The following is a 21995-nucleotide window of genomic DNA, read 5'->3' as shown; positions in this document are numbered from 1 at the left end:
AAGCAGGTCAACAACAATTATGTTTAGTTAAAACATAAATGCAGTAATAATATAAAAATTAAATCAACGAAGATAACAGGATGTCCGTTAATATCCATGACCTTTAAAACAATATGTACAATTTAAACCACTATCATAAATATATAAAGTATCACAGCGGCATTTTTATTAAAACTCGCATCTTTACTTATATGGAGTGATTACGATTTGAACCTTCATTACACCGTTGAGCGTGTGGGCGGAAGCGCGCTTCACAAAGCACGACGACACGAGTGCGATATGCTAGAGTTCTCTTGACCGGGCACGATATTTATTTATGCTAAGATTGTTGAGATTGTTCCGCAAAATTAACCTTTGGTGTTGTATGACATTTCCATAATTTAGAGCTTTCCAAAGATTTCATATTTCATCCTATCCTATCCTATCAATATTATAAATGCGAAAGTTTGCAAGGATGTGGGCGTGTTTGTTGCTCTTTCACGCAAAAGCTACTGAACCGATTGCAATGAAATTTGGTACGTAGACAGCTGGACAACTGGAATAACACATAGCCAACATTTTAATCCGATATTCCTACAGGATACGGACTTACGCGGGTGAAACCACGGGGCGCAGCTAGTAATGTTATAGGTACGTTATAAGTTACCGAAATACTTTATCACTGTCCATGTTTACCTAAGGCATATAGACAATAACTTGGTACAAAATATAAAGTAAGCTTTTGAGATGGATTTAAGTTTGACTAACTGACAAATCTTGTTAGAATAAAAATGACGTTATAAGAAATATATCAGAGATAAGCTGTAAGAGTTACCTAAATTCAAAATTTAAATCTTACACAATCAAACTTAATACAAAGTTAATTAAATAAATAATCACATAAGCACAAAATAATTAACATTTGGCCGCTTTTAATTCAGGCGAAAATAAATACTTCTTTAAAGCTGTTGTCAAAAATTGATAGCTTCAATTATCTGATGTGTTTATAAACATTTATTATAATTACTCGTGACATACATCAATACGTTTATTATAGCTTTTATTCGCAGAAAATTATTATAAATCAATATGTCGCAAGAAGAGTCGGCTCAAGAATCTGCTCAGGACTCCACGGAGCCAAGTTCCACCGCAACGACAGAACCTTCCAAATTAAGTGTCGCTGAATCATTATCGAAAGTAAGTAGAGCTACTTTTTCGTTTATGGAAAAAAGACAAGCTCACAACGTATTTGTGGATGGCTTAGATATGACCCCCGATGATATAGTTGACCCTGATTACGTGACGATGTTCGATACCTTTTCACATGCGGCGTTTGAAAGCAAACCACGTGCTAGGAGCGACCTTGCACTTAAAGCTAAGTCGAAATCTGCAGCCGATATGGGCATGAAAGTCTACGCCACTACCATCTCCCTTGACGACATTCATATCGACCACACACAGAACACCGAAGAGGGCTTTGTACCTGACGTCGACTTAGATAGAGCACCATCTGCTTTTTATTTACCAAAAGAATATCCAGTCATGTCTTACCCACCAGAAATATTTATTGTACTCAAAGAAACAGAAACTATGTTTATGTTTGAGCTCCCGTGTTTTTCATATGAGAAATCAACCCCTGAAGGAGCAAAAGTCGAAGAGGAAAATGAATTTTATCAGTATATAACAGTAGGGAAAGGTAGAAATAGAAAAATGGTGGTGGAAGAAACTCAAACCAAGGAATGTGTGAGCCAGACTCGGCACACGTTAGCTACTAGACCTCAGAAGAAGAATGCCATAGTTTTTGCATCTATGTGGGACATGCACGATACATATGCTAAACTAGCAAACGTTAAAGCGCCTGAGGAGCCAGATGAGATGGTTATGTATCAATCTGCTGCACCAACGCTTCTACGTAAGAAAACAAAGAAAGTTGAAAACATTGCAGAGAAAAAGGGGAAAACATTTGATGAGATAGCCACCAGCTCAGAATTTTTAGATGCTGTTCTTCTGACGGAACGCGTTTTGTCGACATTGGAATATTCTGATCAGCAGAAGAAGTTTAGAGGTCTGGTCACAATAGACCCTCTTTCACTTGACTTAGTTTATGTTTATACAATGAAGCCGCTTTGGACATTGGAATGTGAAGAGACCGCTAACCGACCAATCACAAGCATTTCTTTTAACCCTAAGAATAAAAACATTCTAGCAGTTGGTCATGGAAAGTACGCATATGCAGAACGTTTCTCCGGCTTAGTGTGCATATGGTGCACTAAGAATCCCTGCAAACCAGAAAGAATGTACCATTTTCCAGATCCTCTTACATCAGTCGCGTTTTCTGATAAAAATCCCAATTGGTTGGGATGTGGCTTTGCTAACGGCGATGTATTAATACTGGATATAACATCATATCCCATTAAAACGATAGCAAAAAGCAAGCGGGATACTAATCCATGTTTCGAGCCTATTTGGGCGTTGAGTTGGCGTAATATAGATAAAGACAATCAATATTTAATGACGACATGTCAAGACGGGAGGATCAATAAATTCACAAGCACAAAGACCCACGATTTTATATGCACACCGATGATGCGAATATCGACAGTTGAAGGTCAAATGAAGGGACTAGAAACGCCGAAGCAGTGCTTGAAAACAGACATTCCGATAACGAGATACCCAGCAGCGCTTTGTATGAAATGGCATCCTACAGTCGATCACATTTATCTAGTCGGCACCGACGAGGGCTGCATTCACAAATGCTCGACTCATTATTTAAACCAGCACATGGACGTCTACAGGGCTCACTCCGGTCCAGTTTACAGCATGGAATATTCTCCATTCATGAATTCATTGCTGGTTTCGTGCGGCGCGGATAACGCGATCAGACTATGGATAGAAGGCATGGACGATGTGATAATGACATTGAACTGTCCGAGTGCCGTATTCGACATCGCTTTCTGCCCGATAAACTCGACTATCTTAATATCCGCTAGCGGCAATGTCCTAGCCATTTGGGATTTGCGCCGCAAAACTCATATGCCGTGTGCTGAATACTCGTTTCCGCCACAGGTGTCTTTGATGTATATTAAGTTTTCGCCATCGGGCGATAACGTTTTTGTGGGGGATACGTTAGGCAGAGTACATACCTTCCATTTGGAAGATACTCCGATACCGCCTTTCTATCAACGTCAATTACTAGATGAAGCTATAAAGAAAGCGCTATGTACCCGACCACGATTATTGAAACAACTCGACAAATTAGAAAAATTTAAGGAGAAATATTCAAAGTAATGACTTATATAGAACTAGAAGCGAGTCCCGGCTCCGCCCGGATCTCGAAATCTGTTTTATTGATTCCTGTTTTATCCCAAGCGAGCATTTAATCGGAATAAAAAGTATCCTATCACTCAAGTCAGCTCATACACCGCCTGTATACAAAATTTCATTACAATCCATACATAAATTTCAGCGTGATTGACGGACAAACATCCAAACAAAAACACTTTCAGATTTGTAATATTATTGTGAAGTGTGTTATGTAATCACGGAGATTTACATATGTGATAAAAAGAAACGAAAATTATGTTATAACTTATTATATTATATTAGAATATTTTACATTTACTTAAATATAAATATTACAATACTAAGTCTTGTATTCTTGGAATAAAGTGAACTTATACATAGACGATTATAGATTTAAATAATAAATGTTGACTAGGACTTGTTTGAGAGCATTTGTAGTTGGTATTCCTTCTTTAATTCTTTGAGATTTGCTTCCAATATAGCCACCTGAAAAAAAAAATTTACATGAACTAACCCAAATATTGTGATAAATAATTAGCTTTAACAAAAAACCATCTTTAATTTGCTAGAGCTTTAACATATTGAAAAGTAACACGGGAGGAAGCTTCCAAATAAAATATCATCACAATGGATTTACCCAGTCAAATGTTTTTGGTGACACATCCAAAAAAAAATCAAATAAAGAAACTTTTTAAGTCAGTTGAAAAACAGAAAAATTCATTGAATAAATTTTAACTAATTAAGAAATGGGAAACTATTTAAATGTACATAACTTATCACCTAAAAAAAATTTAATAAGTTTAAACTCCTTACTTCTTCAAACCTCAGCTCCTTCCTAGCTTCTTTAATATACCCTCTTATTATATTCATCTGTTCCAATATAGGATTGTCATCATCATGCACTATATTATTACTGCTGCTACTCGCTTGCTCCACTTCCCTTCCTTCCCTTTCCCTTTCCGCCCTCTTCCTTTCCATTTCCACTTGCTTTTGAGCCCTTTCATACCTTTCCTTGCGTACTTCCTGTATTTGTTCTTCAGTGGGTAGTTTACGTAACGACAGGAGCTCTTCCTGAAAGATACTTACAAGCTTAGTAATTAAAATGAATTTAATAAAAAATAATAAAAAAGTTTACATGACTTAATAAGACAATTAGACGTGTTTGATTTTACGCGAGTATAATATATTTAGAAATTAAAGACTTTTCAAAGGATTTTAAACGCGATTTATTCATTATATTATTTAACCAGACGTTTCGAACACTTTACAACGAGCGTGTTGACATCTTAGTCTCCCCGTGACCACGATAATATAATGAAATAAATCGCATTTAAAATCCTTTAAAAAGTCTTTAATTTCTTAATCTTTTATCATAAGAAAACTTAAATTTAAGCGATTATTATTTCAGGTTCCACATCACATTTACTCGATTCATTAAGACATTGTAATAAAGATCCTGATCTTCTAGATTTATTTCATCACTTCAACATGAAAAATCAATCAAAATAAATGTTACCTTAATATAATGAGCTGCGGCTTGCCTAACGGAGTTTTGCAGTCTCGCCTGTCTGGTGCCGGGCTGCGCGTGAAGGCCGGCTATCTGCTTACTGAGCGTATCTATACCCTCGGCCAGTTTGCCGATTTTCCCGCGCATTGCGTTCACATCTTGCAAGTTGTATGTCGTCTCACCGTCAAAGAGACTTTGACACATCTGAAATGACAGAACAGATTATTTATTTCATTTGTTTATTTGCTTTAATCGAACACGAAACAATGTTAAAAAAATGTGTAAATATAAAACTTATTTAAGACTCTGATGTAACATCAGCGGATTGGTCAATTTGACCAATTGTTGTTATTAACTGACTGCATCAATTAGGCGGTTGTGAAGAATTGAAGTACATACTTCTTACGATCAAATTAATGTTCTTTTATTACTAACATATAAAAAGGAATTCTAATAATAAATCACCTTTTCATACATAGCCACAGCTGGAGCAGCTTGGTCCATTAAGCTCCTCATCTGCTCATACGAGGTGATAATAACGGTTTTAGCGTTGCGACTCTCTTGCACCTGCTTGCGGAGTTCTATTAAGTTGTAGCAATGTTCGCAGAGACGGAGGCCATTCTTTTCTGTTACTTCCTGGTTCGGATTCACTGGTTGAGGGGCGGAGGGGTCTATTATCGCTCCTGAAATAAAGAATATATATTATAGTGCATTGACACATTGTGTTGGCCATCTTTGCAAACCCCATTTCACACATTTGTAACTAGTATACCAAGTTCGTATATACTGTGCAATCGTAGCATTATATTCAAAATGATATCAACTAATGATCCACCCCAGCTTCGCCCATGGTACATATATAGCCTATAGCCTTCCTCAATAAATGGGCTATGTAACACTGAAAGAATTTCTTCAAATCAGATCAGTAGTTCCTGAGATTAGTGCGTTCAAACAAACAAACAAAGTCTTCAGCTTTATAATATTAGTATAGATATAAACACCACAAGTCTTGACTTGAAATTTTCTCTACGACTATCGATCCGCCCCAACTAACCCATTTGCCATTGGTGCAAATATAGCCCACTGCACTCAAGGATCACAATATCCAATGGTGAAAGAATTTTTTAAAGCAGTCCAGTCCAGTACCTTATTATATTAAGTATAAATTTTACTTTTTTTAACATCACAAATGACACTATCAATGTTGAGAAATTTTGAAAGAATAGAAAAAATTTGATCACAAGGCAGGATTCGAACCTGCGTATCTTGCCTAACCGTAGCAACGCCTAGCCTCTCGGCCACCCGTGATCCTGCCACAGTAATCGAATTTCTTTTACTCTTTCGGTTTCATGTGCCTAAGACCTTCCTCGAGAAATTCGATTACTGTGGCAGGATCACGGGTGGCCGAGAGGCTAGGCGTTGCTACGGTTAGGCAAGATACGCAGGTTCGAATCCTGCCTCGTGATCAAATTTTTTCTATTCTTTCAAAATTTCTCATTTATAAAGCATTTCAATGCTATAAAACTAAAAATTGAACTATCAATGTTATTTAGTTTTACAAGCACATTCATCCATACTCTATCTTTTCCTTTGACTAAGCCAATGACTCAAGTATTCATTGGGTCTATATTCCTAACAAAACAATCAGTGACTAAATCCTATTATATAAATACAATGTTAGAAATCACTATATGCATGCTTTATATAATAATTTAAAGCAATTACCCCACACTACCATTTCCAACCTAAGTATGATATAGATATAACTAGACTTTGCTATTCATTCAAAACATATAATAAGGCATACAAAGGTTATTTACAGCTAAATTACTAATATGATGCTGAAGAACTTGTTTCTTTAACATTGCAATCTCATGAACTACTGGACCAATTTCAAATATACCAAAATAACTATTCAAAAATATAATATGTAACATGGGCGAAGGCAGAATGGACCAAAAGTAGGACAATATGGAACAATAGTTAATAAGGACTTTGAAAAGAAAAGTTTGAAATGTTTTATTTTTATATAATATAAAAATTGTTTGACAACACTGAATGTGCCTTAATGTTGCTTAAGTACAATTCTTTAAACATTTCAACAAAACTCTGTATTAATAACAATTATTACTCACGCAACATAGGCGCTTGTCGTTGAGTTACGGAAAACGTGCCTGTTTGTTATTATATACAATTATTACACTTACTAGCTATATTAAGATCCAGAAAAAGGGAGCAATCATGACATAGTATGGAACCACAGAGCCGACAATGATGTTTCCTTTTTGTGAGACTGAATGACTTAGCGCAATTAGGACATAACTTCACAGACGATCCATCCAGCCAAGGCACAACCTTTTAATTATTTAAACACATGTAGAAAGGGTTTAAAATTAGTATCAACAGTATGAGATACAGATAAGAGTATTAAATCAAATAATTTAACGAATGATGAGATCATAACATAAGTAAATAAATGTTAAAGCAACACTTAAATGTTTTTTGATTTTAGTAATGTTTCAAAATAACACTAACTATAAAGAATGCTACAACATAATAAATGTGCATAAAATTAATAGAAGAAAAACAGCAGGCATTATAATATTGCTATTTTGATTTTTTATCTAATTGATGTATAATGGCAGACACTTGAGACTACTCACTTCCTGCTCATGTTGTTTCCTTTGGCTAGCTTCATTCGGCATATTACAGATTAATTTGTCGAGTCTTATCAACAATTTATTAGTTTCTGTAGCATATCGCTCCAGTCTCGATGAACGAACGGCTCGAAAATAATCACTCGAGCTTCGAGACACACCTACTGTCTGGTCGTCTTCGAGGAAGACAAAATCTTGGGTATTCAGCTTTAACGCGCGGTCAAACGTCTCCTTTAAGTCATTCTCATCAGCGTTTAATATTATCTTCTTCGCTTTACCAAATATATCCTTCAGAGATCGTAAGAGATCCTGTTCCTCTTCATGTTGACTTTCAAAGTGGCTAGTTAGTTGCGTTGCTGATTTAAGATCAGCTTTACAAATTGGACAGAGAAATCCTTCCAATATCTCATCGTCGTTTGCTGTAGCCATTTTTTAGTGTTTCTTTTTCACATTTCAAAGAAAACTTTAAATATAAAAAAATGATGTTCTCTGTTATGAGCTGAAAATTTAATTTATTGTGACAAATGTCAACTTCACACTCCAAATAAATATGACATTATTTTGACGTATATAGATAGGGTTGTCCTACATCCGATTTTGTGCTATCAATATTTTGGCCGTTTCGTCAAGTTCATGAAATGTTGCGTAAGTTTTGACATTAATAGAAAAAACTTACGCATTATTTAATGAACTTGACAAAAGCTTCGGAATCATAACGAGCAATTATTATAGCCATCACCCTTAGTACAAAGGCCCTAATTTAATTAAAAATAAATGCATACACAAAAAATAAAACACAATGTACATTATAGTTTTCATATATTCAGTAGCATTACGAAATTCCTCCCTCAAATCTTCTAGGTCGGAATCCGGCCATATTTGTCTTTCAATGACCCTTATAACCGCTTGTCCTGTTAAGCGTGCAGACGACAGTTGTTGATCAGCTTGAAGTATTTCCTTATCCACGGCTTCCTGTCGAGCTTTCACACTGTATTCCAGTAACTCTCGAGTCAGAGCTATGACTCTCTTGCACGTATCTGGGTCGTTTGTCCAGTTTCCATTCTACAATCAGATTAAAATCATGTCACTCTTAAATATATATTAATCTTAAATAATGTATTATTTAAATTATTATTACTTTTTATTTTATTTGAATTTTAACTTTTGTAATTAGGTTTTTGTGAATTTCTTTTTGTAAAATTATTATAAAATGTGATATTGGGTCCTTGTTACCCCGAAATAAAGAATTTATTATTATTATTATATTATTAAATCTCATTTATCAAAAACTTGGATAAAAAGTTCAATATAAATGACAGAAATTTTGAGAGCATTTCTTCAAACAACTAAGAACATAATATTATTTTCCATTGTTTTTCCTTCACTTTTCCAAAACAATCCCACATCAAAACCTTCTAAATCGTTAACATTTCCGTTTACTTCACTTTTTTATAAATAACCAAAATATGCTGATGACACTTATGTGACTTGATTTATAATCGGTGGAATTACCTGCGTAACACATCTATAAGTTCTGAGTAGTCGCTGAGCCTTCAGCAAATATGTAGGACTGACATCAGAGTACAACCTCCATATCTCCGCCTTGTTCGGGTGAATGGACGTTATTCTACCAAAAAGTTCCAGGACACGCTTCCTTAATCTGAAAGAGACGGATAATTCACGAAGTTCGTTTATTTTGAATTACCTGCTCGCCCCTTGCCTTGCGACTATTGGATAGACTATCTTTTGAAAACTTTTAAAGATTTTATCAGTTATTATTGTTGCCAAACGGAATCAAATAGAAAAAAAAACAGCAAAATCCATTTGCAGGTCTATAATATGTTGAAGGAAGGTGGTATTCCTCCAGAAGAAAAGTTTTATTATTTACGTATTGATTATGTAAAAATCTGAATACAAATACAAGATTAGAAAATATATCTCTTCTGAGAACTTAGCAATGTTAATAAAAGCAAGTAAATAAAGCCTTCTTATTTCTGCGTGTGTTGGATGACATATATTTTTTTTCCTTCTTTCATCATATTTATTACAATGCATATTGAGATTCATTCCGATATTAAGGTGACCTAAAATCCTCACCTAGCAGCACTATCCTCATCATCATCATCAGCCGTCACGATTGCGTTCACCAGCAGCGCCAACACTTCCACATCATCGAACTTGTTCTGAAGGTCGAGGATCCGGTGGATCCCGCGGATGACGTCATCGAAATGTCCCGTCGCAACGCTCACTACGACCACGTTCTCCCATAGCTAGAAAATAATCATATGTATTTACGAATTTAATTTATTTTTAAAGTATATTTGGTATGTAAGTTACAAAAAAACAATTGAAAATATAAACGACATAAGACCTACAAACATAAAAAAAATTAAATGCTAAAATTTAACAATATGCTTCAAGACTTCGTCCGAAGAAAGGTAGAAGGAAAACATTTCACATTTCCAGTGGTTAACCTGTATAGAACTAGAAAATAGATTTCCGGCATAATAAATAACCTATGTCTTTTCTTGGGTCTCAAATTATTTCTTTACAAATTTCATTCATATCAGTTCAGTTCGAAGAAGTGACGGATACAGTTATTTTGGCATTTATAATATTATTTAGGATATATATCAATATAAGATTCTTATTGGCTATAGTGGCGCGATTTCCATAGATTACAGAGTCCGTCTTGGCCTCAGACATAAGAGCCTAGAATTATGGCTACACGTTTATATGTCTCACCTTCCAATTATCATAATTAAGTTTCAACGCTTCCATCAAGGCCCTGTACGCTCTATGCTTGTCGCCTTGCTTCACGTACACCTTGGCAAGATTGTTCCACGCCTCGAACGAATTCGGGTGTAAATATGTGTATCGTCTGTACGCCTTGGCTGATAGCTCCCAGTTCTCTATTGACAGCGCTGCGAAACTAGAAAAAAATAATTGTTTTTTTTAAGGTCACAGCGGGCAACTGAGCTGGTGGTTTGCTTGATGGGAAGCGATCAACACCGCTCATGAATATTCACAGAGGTACTGCCTCTCAGCGCTGCCCGCTGTCTTTCAACCTGTCTTATTAATATTAATAATATTTAATCCTCCAATAATACTCCTATATATGTGTGGTTTTTAAATAAACTGAACCTAACCTAATCCATTATTTTGAAAAAGCATTTTACAGAATTTAATGATTGTACATCTATTGATATATAATATAATCAACCGAAAGATACTGTGTGAAATTGTAATCAGTATGTTCGCAATTTTCGTCAAATTACAGAGATTACGTTATATTAACTAATTTTTAATTCATTTTGTTTGCACTTAAGTCGCAATTTTTTAAGAAAATATTTTATACACCCTGCCCATTGATCAATTACATGTAAGTCCTAATAAAATAATCCAGCGAATAATATTATAAATGCGAAAGTTTGTAAGGATGTGTGTGTGTTTGTTAGTCTTTCACGCAAAAACTACTGAACCGATTGCAATGAAATTTGGTATGTACACAGACAACTGAACAACTGGATAGGCCACTTTTTAACACTTACCCGATTCTCAACCAGACATGCTCCTGTATGGGGTTGATTTCAACCGACTTCTCGAAATGAGGCAAGCACTCCTCATAACGTTTGTGGTCAAAGAGGTAATTGCCCCAATGCCTCTGCGCTCTGCTGCTTTTGCACTGAGAGAACTCCCACGCCTTTTGATAGCAATTTACGTCGTCTGAAATAAATAACAATGTCATGTAAATTCTAGAAATACTTAAAAATGTTATTGTTAGATGTAATTTTATGGAACATGCAAAAAAGTGCTATTTTTAAATTTTACAGATTCTCGAATCCACAGCATTTTCTTTTTCATAGATAACTATGTTCGTTTTCTTCCAATTAGCGTGGTTCTATTTGGACTTGATAGGAAATTGTTGTCATTTGATGCCATTTTACAATCTGGAATAGTAAGTACCTCGGTGTCGACGCGCGTCGATGACAATATTTTGTAGTAAATATATATATGACAATTGTTATTAAAGTTTAAAATTATCTTACCAGTAGCATCTCCAAGAAGGCAATAAAGCTTCACAGTTGGCTTTACATCTATTTGTTGTTGGATCACTTCCGCAGCCTGGAATAGCAACATTTAATTAGCTTATATTTATAATATACAAAAATACAAATTATTATGAAGACAATTAATCATTGACCGTTACCATAATACACACAACCTCAAAAGTAATTATTTGGATAACAAAATAATGCATCAATCTTAAATATGTATTTCTTTACACATTTTAGTCAAACTCAAACTCAAAACAACATTTACCATCCAACAGTCAACCATTGTAATTAAGAAAAAAAGTTTTCAATATTATAACTCTTGTAATCAAATTATAAGGCATTATGGCAAATTATGTGATCATCAATAATTATATTATTTTTAAATCAACAAAAAGAAGACTAATTTTTTTTTCTAATTTACAACAAACCTTATGTCTCAACTGTAGCATAGTGTAACAAACAATAACATCCTCCCAAAGTTCCAATTTCAGATATTCTTCTAGAGCCGCCTTCACTAGACCGAGACTGAGATACAAGTCGGCCAACTGTTGCCGCCACGTCCACGCAGGCGATAGTCCGGACGCCCATAGGTAGGATAACCTGGGTTTTTGGATGAAATTTTGTTTTTAAGTTGTACATAATGTATGTATGGGAAAGACCTTAATAATAATTGAATTTTGGACAAAAATTTTTTTCAATATAGGTATAGGTATGTACATTCAACTACAAGCTAGAGCATACAGAATTTTTATTACGATTTTTTCACTGATTCTAATTGATAATGCAGTTGAATACAAAAGATACAATGGAAATAATTATGAAAAAAAAGGTGAAAATAGAAATAATTGTACTCTCACCTATTAGTTGATGACACTCCAGTCTTATCATTAACAATAGTCTCACACTGCAACATAGCTCGCTCCACAGTTCTCTTATGATTTGCTTCAAGCTTACAACGGAACAGCAAAGCCGCTACGCGTGTTGACCATGGCCCACTCTTCTGGTTGTTAACCGCATCAATGTATGGACGGAGTTCCTCATGTAAGAGATCGTCTTTGGGCTGGGATTTTAGGAGATATTGCCTGTGAGAATAACTCTGTTGTAGTGGAAAGACATTTTTTGGCTAAGATTTAAGTATTTGTTTACGTATTGACTAATAATTATGTGTGTACAACAAAAATAATCTAGATATACAATATTTACTTAAGCACAGATTAAGCATTCATTAACATATAAATGATAAAGGATTCATAGCAAGTGTGTACATAACGATGGCAACAATGGAGTCGTAATTTTAGTTTCCCTCCAATATAATTGCTTATAATGTCTCCATAAGCTGTCTTGACTGAACAATAAACAGTCATTTGCGTTATGTTAATTGAAACACATTCTTCAGTTGGTTACGGCATAGAAATCTGAATCATGTATAAAGAAGGAATTCTATCTTATGTGATATAGGGTGCTTTAATTTAACATTAACTAAGCTAGGAAGTACTTACGCTGTCAACAGACACAATGTCTGTTCCAGACTGGGCAGGTCTGCCTCACTGATCTTTTCGTCAAAGGCAATCTTATTCAACCGCACATCATCTTGTAGTTCCACATCAGGTGGCAATTCTGATTTCCCATGAGTTTCTTCAGCTGGTGTTCGCTCAATTTTGCTGTCAAGCTCACTTGTTAGTGCCAATTGTGGCAATGCTTTCTGTTGAAACTTTGTTCGTTTTCCCAATATACCTGAAACAAATGTCTTTAAATAGTCTCTAATAAATAATTTATCCAGTTACTAATAAAAAGTATGTAGATAAAATGGATAGATACTGTTGTAAAGTAAATCCATAATAATTATTAGTGTAGGTCTGCAGTTCATATTATCTTTTATTGTGTTATAAAAAATAAAATATAGCTCACTACTCAGTAATATCTTTAAGGTAATAATAATGTACATCATGTTTTCTGGCAAATAAAAGTTTTATTATTTATTTTATTTAATTTAACCATTAACTAGGCTTGAAGGGTAAATTTTAAAAATTGAAATACTAACCTGTCAATTCTAATTTCAAACCGGCAAGTTCCTTTGCCTTTTGAAGATAACTCTCCACCTTTTGTACTCTGTCATACACTAGATATGCTTGAGCTAGTTCTAAATTTAGCAATATAAGAAGGTTACGGTCTGTATACCTTAATGAGAAGTTACACAGTTTAGCAGCTATTAAATCTATGTTATTGAAAAGTTTAGCACTGTTATCTTCCAAAACTCTTTGGTGTACAACTTGACTTCTCAGTAACCACCAATTGTGTAGCTAAAATAGAATATAAGAAATATTTCAGTTGTATGGTAACATCATACAACATTATCAAAACAACACCAAGTTTCATATCATCTAGTATTTATATATACAATCAAAATAAGCTCTTACCATATTAGAGTCTATGTGGCATAATGCAGAAAATATTTGTATGGAAAAATATAAAAGTTCAGGATATACAATATTATTGTATATTGGCTCAGAATCACTCTGCAATAATGTAGATACATCAATGTTTTTGGGCCACTCAGTTTTGAAAAACTCTTCCAAATTTAATTCTTTTGGATGTGGATTCCAATTTTTATCACAAAAAGTAAGAAAAGCACCAATAGCCATTTGCTGGACAGCCTGTAAGCTACTTTCATCAGCCTTATACTGTTTTAATAACTTCTGCATCTCATCATTCTCAAGATTAGATAGCAATTCTTTACAAAGATTCAAGTTATCTACACACCACTGACCACTCCAAAGATTCTTTAATAACACAGGTTCTGTTAAAAGGAATTAATATTTTAACATTTGACTAACTTTATAACAATTTATTTAAATATGATAAAGTAAAGGTTATTACCTGAATCACTAAATTCGGAATCAAAGTTGCAAAGAAATAAAATTTCATTCTTTTCTAAACTCATTTTCAAGTCAAGTATTCAAATTCTCTTTAGTTTGTATAGTCAACAGTATAGATATAATTTTTTTTTTCAGGAACTTGAAGTCTGTGTGTGTGTTTCGTTTTAATATTTTATGCGTATTTTCTCATAAATAAACGTGTTTCAAGTCGCAACTCGCAATGTGTTAATGACATAAATATAACATGACATCTGACAAATAACAAATACAAAAATTATTCGTCTATCATACAGTACAGTATAGAGTATACGTCCAAAACAAACTACAATTTACCTAAGAAACTCTTCACAAAGTTATAATAAATCAGTGCCGTAAAATTATTCTCTCACATGGTTATGTTAATAAAGCGTTAACTTTTATATTATACTTTTTACGATAGGCCTAGGTGTCAAATGAATTGTCTGTATCTTCAGCTTTCACTTTTCAGCTTTATTTTATCTGTCATAATACAAGCAGGAATGGTGGGTGGGTGTCGTGTATTTTTAGGTTAAGATAAAAAAATATGATTATATCATAAAGTATAGAAAGATAAAATAAAATATGAAATTTAGTCATAAAATGGAATCAGTGTTACTTGTTATAACCACAATATTGTGTACATTACTTTTAATGAAATTGTTTTACAATTTGCGGTAAGTTATAGAGGTTATAATATATCTTTCCCGCCTCATAGAAAGTTCTTATTTTTTTATTGTTGTTTTATATTTGCAGTTCGGCTCTATTATGGCGTGTGAACTGTTGGTTTTGTAACAATAACTTTTGGGTAAAATATATTCAACGAAACTGTTGGACGTGTCCAAAATGTGAACAATATAATGGTTTCACCAAGGTAAACGTTTTTGATATAAATTACTTTTAAAAATTGTAATTGTATATCATATTCTAGCATGATTAATTACTTATTCATAGACAATAGCGATAGTCCACACAATAGGTTTTTTTTCTACATTAATAGAGTAAACTTCTTTTTCCAGGATGGTGACTACAATAAAGTATTAGTAAGTCCAGTTGATCACATACAAACACCAAATGTATTTCATAAGAGCCCCGCCAAAAATGGACTCTGCAAAATGTGTAACATAAACCAACAGTTGAAGGTGACCCAGCTTGCCAACTTTGTTCCTATGAATGAAGACAATTTCGAGCAGGAAATTGAATTTTACAAGTAAGTAATTTTCACTTGAGTACTTATTTATGTAGAACAATTAATTTTGTACTCGGTGTTTCTTTTCTGATATCAAATTTCTGAAGATAATAAAAATATAAATGGTCTATGTTAAATGTTTTCTATATTTTAATAATTATGTTATCTTCAATCTAACAATGGATCAATTAGTAAACTATGGTCATATTAAAATTATTTCCCTTTTCCTCTTACATAATATGAGTCTGAAAGGATAATATAAAGGATAATAATAATATGTTGTTAAGGAATTTAATATGGCTGCTTACTCAAATTAATTTGTTTATTTCCTTTTTAAATTGTTTTTTATAATTGTATTAATATGAGTGAACTATGAGTTTTGAGAAAAAAATACAGACTATAATTAATTAGATAAGATAAAGTCATCTGCTTGTTATCATTAATTATCATATTTGCAATAGGAATTAGATGTTTTGGTTTATGTTCTTTTTACCTTGGTGGCAAATGTAAAAACTGATAAATTGTCCAGAGCCATCTAGTACAATTTACTCATTTATAATTGACCTTGCAGTTAAAAAACTTCAATAACAAATATTTATTTATTTTATGTGTATTTGTACAAACATTGAAAAACAGTCGTTCGGTCAGCTTGCACTCACCAAGGTTCATAAGGCATACTCCCACAGAAGACGGGTGTGAAATAGTAGCATGCAAATGCTTATGTGTTTCATATAGTCAATTTGTGAGCTGTATGACCTTATCCTTACCCCTTCCAGTCCCTTTATTTATCGTATTCATTTACAGAGGTCCAAGGCCTCCATAAATGTTACTGGACACAGATAGTGCTTAACATTCGGTGAACCACCAGCTCCTTGTTGTCTATGATGTAAAAAATAATTTTGTCAACATATCATAGCACTTTTTTTTTTAATTTTTGGTCAATTATGTCTATGAAATTTTTCAGAGCACAGTTGGAGAAAGCTTACAAATTATGTAGCCCATGTAGGAAAGTGCTACAAACAAAATTGCACAAAGAAAAAGAAACTCTTTTGGGATCAAAATTATTAGAAGCAAGGACACCAGAGAAAAAGTATAATAAGAAGGAAAAACAGAATGAAATTGTCCGGAATGTAATAAATAATATATCCAATATTGTTGCTGGATTACTGATAGTACTGGTGGCAATTGAGCTTTATGGAAATGTTAAGAAACATGATAGCCTGTACAAAACAATATGTAACATACAGAGTATTTTATACAATTTTCTAGAAAGAATTTTTTCCATAGTTAAAATGAAGACACTATTGACATTCCCATTCTTAGAGGATTATCTCTTTGACACAAACAATATATTAGACATAAAATCAATCAGCTTTAATACAGGATTTAATGACTTGACACAAAAAGCTTTAGGAAGCTTTGGATGCTGTTTGCAAATAATAGGACATATGTGGAATATAAACAAATTGAATTATTCAATTGTGATTGACTTACTGTGGACAGTATTTGTGACTACCTCCTTAACAAATCACTTTGTGACTAAAAACTTGTTATTTATTAGCATTATGAAAGTAAGTATACAAAGAGTGTTTGTCCATTTATTAAGATATTTATCCATTATGTAGTTCTTGATAACTGAGGCACTCCTGCCTCATATTAAAATGATAATAGTCTTGTAATTTAAGAGATGTTAAACTGTACTAGTAATTACTGAACTAAATATGTAACTAAGAAACACATTTTTTGTGTTTTCTTTTGAGTCTAAAGACAATGTGGTAATAGAGTAGAGAAAATAAAAATTATCACATATAATTTCATAAATTTATTCGGAAATAACTTTTTTTATATATAATCATTTTGTTATTGGAAAAAATAAAAAAAATAAATATTGTTTATCTCATTCTCACAATAACAATTTTTCTTTTTCAGCTATCTGCACTTATAGCAGTGTTCCTTGTATATAGAAGTATGACAGACAAACCTGTTAAAATTGTTCCCAAAAAGGCGCCAAAGAAATTGAATCTAACCAATGTGTCAACCAAAATGCACACAAACAATGAAGATATTTCTTTTGACACTGATGATGATGTGTCACTAAGTAAATTTGGTTTGCACAATTTTACAAACTCTTCAAATGAAACTCTTAGTCCATTAAACAGTAGTTTTACAAATGGCAGATCTTTCACTCCACGCAATGATAGCCTTTGGAGTAAGCCAAAGCACAATTCCACATTCACCGTAAATACAGTTACGACAAACAGTCCTTCACCACTCTCAGAACCAGTATTTATTAAGCCAGCATTTAACAAATATCAGAATCTTGTGAAAGACGATTCTGATTCTGATTTAGATGAAAGTATTAGTTCCTTATGTATAAGCAGTCCTAAAAAGAAAACTTCCAAAACAAACCCAGTATTTGCCTTAAGAAAATTCACTGCCTCTCCTAGCTTTGCTACTCCTATGCCAATAAACAGGGGTAGACCTCTCATATCACCTAGTAAACTGGGTTATAGTACTTCTTGGGTGGCCGGAGGTTACTGGGGTTCTGATGGCGAACGACACTTGTTCAATATAAATGGAAGTCGTTCATCCAGCCAGAGTTCAGGGTTTGAATCGCAAACTTCCAGTATAAACCAGAGAAATGTGTTCTCACAGCCCCCATCAAGGGAAGAGTCTATATGTGGGGAGCCAGATAGGACATCAGTTTTGTTAGATAGATTTCAAAATTGCAATATGAGCTATGCACAAAATCCCCAAAACTTCACTCCCCTTTCCTCGCCTGTGTTTCCTCAAATGCAATATAATAACCATGTGAGGATACCACAGCCAAGATTCTCCCAACAGAGCTTTGTATCGCAGGCTGTGTTGTCCCAACAACAACACAACAGCATGTTCAAAACCCCAGGTGGGTCTGGACTGATCAAATTGCCTCAAGACAATTCTTTCATGTCTCACTAATGCTCAACGGCTAGTCACTTTACTAACATTCGACTAACAATACATTTTTTTATATTTTATTCTTCGAACGATTTTTTTTGTACTAAAGTTCCATTGACTGCCATTATAATTAAGAAATGTTTTGTAAAGTTATCACATTCATTAGTTTTTAAGAGGTTGTGTATGTTGCAAGTAAGAGTAGGTGTAAGTTATATTTTGCTGATCTCGTGTTGGTGCCAGGTGATGGCTATATGAAAGCATTAAGAATTATTGTATTGTTACGATTTTTATATGGACGTCACTGTCCTTTTGAACAAAATGTGATATGTAAAGACTAGTAATTTTTGCTGATAATAAACTAAATGATTCTTGATGTTATCATTTTTTTGATTTTGTCATCTTAAAACGGAAACTTTTCGTGAAGCTCCTGAAATAAAAAAAATTAAACAAATTGTAGCTTTTCATTTATAAAATCATTTGAACTATACAAAATACCGATTATGTAATCGATAAATAACCAAAATAGATATACTAACGAATTGCGCGCCTTTCTTTCACATCTCTGTAAATATTGATGTGGTTTAGGAGGTACAAAGGTGTCCTCATACAAGGTGGACATATAGTCCGACACATTAGTACACTTCCATTCGTGTTCTAGATATTTCTTTAAGCCCCATTCGGTAACATTTCCCTGTATTAAAAATAAAACGTAATTAATAAAAAGAAACTATAATATGACATAATAGATCCAACTCCTATATCTAGCTTTAGGTAATTTTTTATGCTAAATGGAACATCCCCATTTTTAAAAGGTATTTTAGATAACAGCAAAAAAGGAATTTAACACGACGTCAAAGCTCTATATTATAGGGTGGTAATTTGAAATTATAATATAGCTCTCTAGATTCCGCTCTTAACTATCATCAATATTAAAATTTTAAAATAGGTTGCTAAAAAATACAAAAACTTGATCTGTTGTCGCTTCCAGTTGACCGAACGAAACTAAACCTAGAGCTAAGTATATAAATTAAAAATGAAAAAAGCACTTACAAAACATTTAAATAGATCTGGCTGTGGATACCACTGATGAGCACTCCGTTTATAATATCTTTGTATGGGTCCACATAGAGGTTTAGGCAGGTGGTTATAGACGAGATCCGTTGTAGTTGCGAAATTGCCGCACGACTCATGACTGTCGTGCCGATAAATTGAGTGAACATTACCCTAATAAAAGACATTAAAAAAAAATCAATGCTTTTTATTTATATTTATTGAACGAAAGATTACCCGTGATTTGCTCAATATTAAAAAAGTAAACTATTTGTTTGAATCATTTAATATACCATCATATAATCTACCTAATAAAATTTAGCTTTAAATCCGTTAAGAACTCTATATTTACAAAACAACAATTTATAAGTACCTGCAAGCTATTTAATTTATTGAGGCGAAAATCGGGTTGACGTGATTCCGGGTTTAATTTCTCGAAATCAATTTCCTCTTTCGGTGGAAAATAAAATGTGCCACCTTTAGGGCATTCAATTCTATCCTCAACCCAATTACCTGAAGAATGATTATAGCCTTAAATTATGAGTCTAATAGGGAAGAAAATGCTTTTTCGGATAAAAATTACATGTATAGTATAATAATTATAGCTTGCCTAAGAGTACCCCAGTGCAAAAAACAGGCCCTGGTTTCAATGCTTTCATAATAGCTTCTGCGCGTGTTGGCGACTTCGCCCTAGTACTTATTGTTTCGGCCATGGTGGAATTATATGAAAATGTTTATTTATTTACATCACAAATTGGATTGCGACATTTTTGTTGCTTTGAATGATATTTAAGATTTGACATTATTGTGAGCAAAGTTAGAACATCACTATGTAGTTCTAATATGTAGATAATTATATTCTATGAATAATTTTTGCATCATAACCGATAATTGATTTTCCTCACAAAATTATGGCCCTCTGGCCCATACACAACCTTTGCATTCAGTAAAGTTGCATCTTTCTAATTGTGAAAAAATTTTTGAAATCGGTCCGTCGGTCGGTAGTTTTTGTGTATGCAGAGAAGAACACATACCGTTTGCTGGTAGTCTTACGGCTAACTAATTTAGTAAAATATAACAGGCAAAAATAATAAATGGTCACCAGATAATAAAACCGCATTTTAATTTAGAACTATAACTAAAGTTTGTACGAATGGCTCTAATAAACAATTGTTTTACTATTATATTCTTCCCTTCAAGAAAAGAGCTTACTCCTTTCTTAAAGGCCGGCAACGCACACACCATACCCCTGGTATTGTGGGTGTAACTGGGCGACGTGGAGCACTTAACATCAGGTGACCCGTCTGCACGCTTGCCTGCTCTATCACATAAAAAAAAAATATATTACTAGCTGCGCCCTGCGGTTTCACCCGCGAAAGTCCGTATCTCGAAGGAATATCGGGTAAAAAGTTGCCTATATGTAATTCCAGTTGTCCAGCTGTCTACGTACCAAATTTCATTGCAATCGGTTCAGTAGTTTTTGCGTGAAAGAGCAACAAACGCACACACATCCTTACAAACTTTCGCATTTACAATATTAGTAGGATAGTAGGATATTATAAAGCTGAAGAGTTTGTTGTCTGTTCGTTTGAACGCACTAATCTCAGGAACTACTGGTTCGATTTGAAAAATTTTTCGGTGTTAGATAGCTCATTTATTGAGCAAGGCTATAGGCTATATATGTACCACGGGCGAAACCTGGGCGGGCGCTAGCTAATTATAAAAAGAGCTTAGGGTATCGAAGTATTTTCTGGTGGTCGTATTATTTATTCCAGTCTTATTAGCAGCAAAAAGGTGCATCCCGACTTCTCGCTTAGGTGACGTGTGATAAGTCTTGTAGCTGGAGTGGGGTAACGGTTGTTGGGGCCTGGGGTTTTGGGGAACAATCCATCATTGGCAAGCGGGCGGCGTAAGCTTGTGTTCCAACTTACGTCGCCCTGGGGTCGCCACCAAGCGGAGGCCCTGGAAGAGGGCGAATGGACGGAGACGGAAGCTGGGACACGCGCTTAGAGTACAATGCGTTTCCGCAGTCCCGTCTAAAGCAGCGCATTGAAATACAGTAGTCGGTAGGAATCCGACATAACCCACGCCTTGTTCACCGAGGGCCATGGGTATATTATGCAAGATTTCCCCACAAAATATAACCTTTCTTTTTTCTTACGACTATGTGCGTAAATTGAAGTAACGACGGAACGATTTAGTTATGATCATTTGTTTTTTGAATGTCCTAAACTGCGTTCACTTCGAGGTATTCTCCCTGAAATTTTAACCAGTTTTTCTTATCAAACAAGTGCAATTCCCAGTTAGTCTCTGTTATGTCATGACAATTAACAAAGCTCAAAACCATATCCTATATACCTAGTCTTGCCATAAATATTGTAATAAAGAAAAAAGAAAATTGTTAACTGCAAATAACATTTATTA

General features: G+C 34.0%; 5 protein-coding genes across 5 annotated transcripts; 2 read left to right on the top strand and 3 right to left on the bottom strand.

Annotated features, from left to right (window-relative positions):
- The first annotated feature begins 1068 nt into the window (after positions 1-1068).
- Positions 1069-3267, top strand: LOC119834832 (dynein intermediate chain 4, axonemal). The gene has a single exon (XM_038359342.1). The coding sequence runs from the start codon at positions 1069-1071 to the stop codon at positions 3265-3267; it is 2199 nt and encodes a 732-aa protein (XP_038215270.1).
- Positions 3268-3573: 306 nt separating this feature from the next.
- On the bottom strand, positions 3574-7970 carry LOC119834978 (rabenosyn-5). Its single transcript, XM_038359551.1, has 6 exons — positions 7453-7970; positions 6997-7144; positions 5255-5472; positions 4799-4993; positions 4096-4353; positions 3574-3768 (listed from the first exon to the last, which is right to left on the bottom strand). The coding sequence occupies exons 1-6, from the start codon at positions 7873-7875 to the stop codon at positions 3694-3696; spliced, it is 1317 nt and encodes a 438-aa protein (XP_038215479.1). The 5' UTR covers positions 7876-7970; the 3' UTR covers positions 3574-3693.
- On the bottom strand, positions 7939-14588 carry LOC119834831 (tetratricopeptide repeat protein 27). The gene is made up of 13 exons (XM_038359341.1): positions 14382-14588; positions 13922-14301; positions 13546-13804; positions 13004-13238; positions 12362-12586; positions 11933-12104; positions 11496-11571; positions 10998-11172; positions 10192-10378; positions 9544-9716; positions 8959-9106; positions 8243-8508; positions 7939-7945 (listed from the first exon to the last, which is right to left on the bottom strand). The coding sequence occupies exons 1-13, from the start codon at positions 14443-14445 to the stop codon at positions 7939-7941; spliced, it is 2367 nt and encodes a 788-aa protein (XP_038215269.1). The 5' UTR covers positions 14446-14588.
- A 292-nt stretch (positions 14589-14880) lies between these two features.
- On the top strand, positions 14881-18972 carry LOC119834884. Its single transcript, XM_038359403.1, has 5 exons — positions 14881-15072; positions 15152-15269; positions 15415-15605; positions 16549-17155; positions 17514-18972. Exons 1-5 carry the CDS (start codon positions 14981-14983, stop codon positions 18540-18542), a joined length of 2037 nt encoding a protein of 678 aa, XP_038215331.1. The 5' UTR covers positions 14881-14980; the 3' UTR covers positions 18543-18972.
- Positions 18595-20284, bottom strand: LOC119834830. Its single transcript, XM_038359340.1, has 5 exons — positions 20182-20284; positions 19945-20084; positions 19572-19745; positions 19058-19212; positions 18595-18948 (listed from the first exon to the last, which is right to left on the bottom strand). Exons 1-5 carry the CDS (start codon positions 20282-20284, stop codon positions 18900-18902), a joined length of 621 nt encoding a protein of 206 aa, XP_038215268.1. The 3' UTR covers positions 18595-18899.
- Positions 20285-21995: the final 1711 nt, after the last annotated feature.

This window comes from Zerene cesonia, chromosome 20, assembly GCF_012273895.1.
Source record: "Zerene cesonia ecotype Mississippi chromosome 20, Zerene_cesonia_1.1, whole genome shotgun sequence".
Classification (NCBI taxonomy): Eukaryota; Metazoa; Arthropoda; class Insecta; order Lepidoptera; family Pieridae; genus Zerene; species Zerene cesonia.
The sequence above is the reverse complement of the archived record's forward strand: the minus strand, read 5'-3'. Positions and strand labels throughout refer to the sequence as shown.